The 3,558-nt window shown below is 68.5% G+C and overlaps 1 protein-coding gene across 1 annotated transcript; it reads right to left on the bottom strand.

Moving 5' to 3' along the window:
- Positions 1-732: 732 nt before the first annotated feature.
- LOC124240652 (homeobox protein BarH-like 1) lies at positions 733-3,549 on the bottom strand. Its single transcript, XM_046663753.1, has 4 exons — positions 3,411-3,549; positions 1,474-1,765; positions 1,309-1,393; positions 733-897 (listed from the first exon to the last, which is right to left on the bottom strand). The coding sequence occupies exons 1-4, from the start codon at positions 3,547-3,549 to the stop codon at positions 733-735; spliced, it is 681 nt and encodes a 226-aa protein (XP_046519709.1).
- Positions 3,550-3,558: the final 9 nt, after the last annotated feature.

Below are 3,558 nucleotides of genomic sequence, written 5' to 3'. Positions count from 1 at the left end.
GGGGCTCAGCCTGGCCCTCATGCGCAGAGTGGAAGCGATTCCTAGGATCCGCAGCAACCGAGCTCCCTGAGCCAGTGGAGCAGGTCACAGCTCGCTTCCATGTAGCCCCGGGAAATGAGGGTTTAGAAGCCACTGCGAGTGTCCCTGTTTCCTCGCCGCCTCCTCTGCCGTCCCACCCCCTTGGATTCAGAAACCCCCTCATCAAGCCCCGCGGTGTCATAAAATATTTTATTGGAAAAAAGATCACCGTCTTCGCAAGAGAGGGGTAGGGGCCCCAGCGACGTCGGGGACCCAGCTGCAGGGCCGAGCGCCGGGCTGTCCGGGCGCCATCTCCGGCCGGCCGTGGTGGCCTGCTCCAGCAGCGGGGTCCCTGACGCGCGGAAGCGGGAGTGCGCCCGGCGGCGTCCGGAACCGGCCGAGGCGGGTGGGGGTGCGGGAGAGGAGCGGGGCGTGAATGCGCGTGGGGCGCCCGGCGCCGCGGAGCTCCGACTGGAGGCGACCCTCCGCAGCGCCAGACGCCAGTCTCCAGGCCAGGGCCCGGAGCGCACCGGGGCCGGGGTTTGGCTTCAAGGTCTGTGTCCTTCCTTGTTTGGCCCCTAACTGTCCGCATTCAAGATAATAAAACGTTTAGAAAGCAAACGGCGTGGGTGCAGAAGGGCCGGCTCGCGGCTTCCCGCGGGCTGAGGGGGCCACCGGCGGCGCGAGGGTCCCGGGCCGCACCCCTTGCCGCGCTCAGTCCTCGCGGCTCCTGTCGCTGGCCTCGCCTGGCGCCTCCGCCGACTTCTCCGCCTCCTTGGCGCGCTCCTGCTCCGTGAGCTGCTCGCTTGTGGGGATGGAGTTCTTCTTGGGCCGCCCCTTGGGCTTGGTGGGAGACTCCAGGCCGCCACCCTGCAGCACCTGCGCGGGGGACAGCCGGCACCACTGTGAGCTGGGACCGGGAACCCGGGACGCGGCGCCCTGTGCCCAGGCAGGTCCTGGAGGGCCCGACAAGGCCACCGGAGGCCGCACCTAGCCCCGGGGAAGTGGCAGCCATTTGTCTGAGCACCGCTGGGGAAAAGCAACCAGAGGCTCTGGCCGAGGGATTCAAGGCTGCCACAGGCCTCAGGGTGCAGCGCAGCACAAAGGAATGAGGTCTGTCCTAGGTCACCCAGAGGGACAGAGAGAGCAGAGAGGGTCCCTGTGGGCACCAGGCACGGAGAAAAGCCAGAATCCAGAGGGTTGGGCAGAAGTCTCCAGTGTGGACCGGAGAGCAGCTCTTAAAGGGCACAAGGGCACCAAGCAGGGCTCAGAAGCCAGGGGCACACTCACTATTTTCTTCCACTTCATCCGCCGGTTCTGGTACCACGTCTTCACCTGTAACTGGCTCAGGCCCAGGGACTCCGCGAGATCTATTCTGGAAAGAGCGGGGTGCACCTTCAGCAGGGCGAACAGCCCCCTCCCCCACCCGCTGGGCCCGGCCTGGCCGCGCGCTACCTGTCGGGTGTGGAGAGGTACTTCTGCTTCTCGAAGCGCTTCTCTAGGCCCATCAGCTGCAGCTCGGTGAACACCGTGCGGCTCCGACGCCCCTTCTTGGCCTTGGTGCCCGGCTCCCCAGTGCCCGGCGCCTCCAGCTTCCCGCGCAGCTGCAGCTCCAGCGGCAGGTGCGGCGCGCCCGCAGCACCGGGTAGTCCGGGCCCCGCAGCCAGCAGCGCCGAGCCCAGCCCGGAGCAACCGAGCGGCGCCAGCGGGAACTTAAACACCGCCGCCTGCTCGGCCTTCAGCACGGCTGCAGGGAGAGAGAGCGGGGAGCCCGTGAGCTCGGGCCGGTCTCCTCCTCCAGGAGACCCCGGCACCAGCCGGCGCCGCCGTCGCCGCCCCGGCGCTCGCGCCTGGCCAGTGGCACTCAGCACAAAACTTTCCTGCCTGGACGCGAAGCGCTAGATTTGGGCCACCCGCCTAAGGTGGCCCTCTTCAACACCAGTGTCCCCGGACCTCCCCCATCCCCGGCTCTGCCCAGCGTTCCCCAGGCCCCAGCGCCTCCGGGATTTTTGGATTCTCAATGAACAAAGTCTCACTTCCCAGGCGCACAGAGCGTGTCTTTCACAGAAAAGGGAAACCAAGAAGAAATGGCAGCGAGTTAGGAAGATGAGGATTTGCCCCAAGCAAATCGGCCTTGCTGCGTCTGGAGGAAAGACTATCCCTGGAGCGCGCACATCCCTCTTCTGCGCCGGCACAGCAGCCACGCCGCGGCGGGCGGCCCGGCGGCAGCAGGAGTGGGGCTGGGGCTTCCCCGAAATTCCAAAGCACCCTGAACTGGGAAACTGCCCTTCCTATTTTCACTGCTTAGGCTCTTCCCCAAGAACATGTTTCCATTTTCATTAGTTCTAAAGCGATTTTTCTTTTTGCCCGCTTCAAACGAATTATTAACCACAGTGCAGCTGGAGGCAAAAGGCAGCGGAGAGGCTGCATCAGAGACGGCCTTAAAACGAACCCACTGGCCCTGCCGCCCCCGGGGTGCGTGCAGCACCGGCCAGAGGGTCGCGGGGCGCTGAGGAAGGCAGCTTGCGGGGCTGGGGTCCTCTCGAGCATCGGAGGCCTCCCTTCCCGGACAGGCATTCGACTGTGGGCCGTGCTAGCCTTGCTGGAGTCAGCAAGGGCCAGCAAGATGCGGGTAAATGTGAGGAGGGGGCCGGGGGAGAGGGGATCCCTGGGGGAGGTGGGACAGAGGAAGGAGGGTGGAGAGGGCACCAGCACGGCAGACAGGCCCCGCCGGGGAAGGAAGAGAACCTGCGGGGGCAGAAAGGGCCAGAGCAGCAGCCCGAGTTCCACGGAGACGCAGCCGACCTGGAGCGGAAGGGCCAGCCGGGCAGCTGCTCACGGCCAGGCCTCCTGTCCCCAGGCAAGGCTATGGGGTCGGCGGTGCAGCAGAGGCCGGTTGGGTGCCCGCCTGAGACCCCGGTCTCCGGGGGACTCCAGGCCGGCTTGAGCTAGCGTCAGCCCCCAGCACAGCACTCGGAGACACGGGCCTCTGCCCCAGGGCCCGGCTTCTTCGCCTCGGGCAGCCGCGGCCGCTCCCGCCAGCCCTCTGCGGCGCAGGCCCAGGCGCCGGCGGCCCGAGGTCCTTTGACCCGCAGTCTGACGTTAGGGGTCTGCTCCCGCGCCGCGACGCGAATGCGGGCTCGGGCCCCGGGCCTGGCCTCCTCCGGGCTGGAGGCTGCAGGGCCGCAGCGAAGGACAGAGGAACGCCCTCCCGGCCGCCCGGCCCGCGGGCACGAGGCCTGGTTTCCGCGCGGCCCGCGCCTGCCCCTCGGCTCCCGGCCGGAGCGCGCGGAGAGGGCGGCCGGGCCTGCGCGCCCGCCCGGAGCTGCGTCCTCGAGGCGCCGCTGCTCGCTCCCTCCCGCCGAGCCGGCCGCGCCCGGCCCCGCACGTACCCAGGTGGCTGTGGAAGGGCCGCGCCGCCAGCAGCGCCTGCACGCCGAACTTGAGCAGCTCGCCCGCGGCGGCGGCGGCGGCGGCGGCGGGCGCGGCGCCCTTGGGCCCCGGCGGCTCGGTGAGGATCTCCTCGATCATGAAGCTGCG

This window comes from Equus quagga, chromosome 6 (assembly GCF_021613505.1).
Source record: "Equus quagga isolate Etosha38 chromosome 6, UCLA_HA_Equagga_1.0, whole genome shotgun sequence".
Taxonomy (NCBI): Eukaryota; Metazoa; Chordata; class Mammalia; order Perissodactyla; family Equidae; genus Equus; species Equus quagga.
The sequence above is the reverse complement of the archived record's forward strand: the minus strand, read 5'-3'. Positions and strand labels throughout refer to the sequence as shown.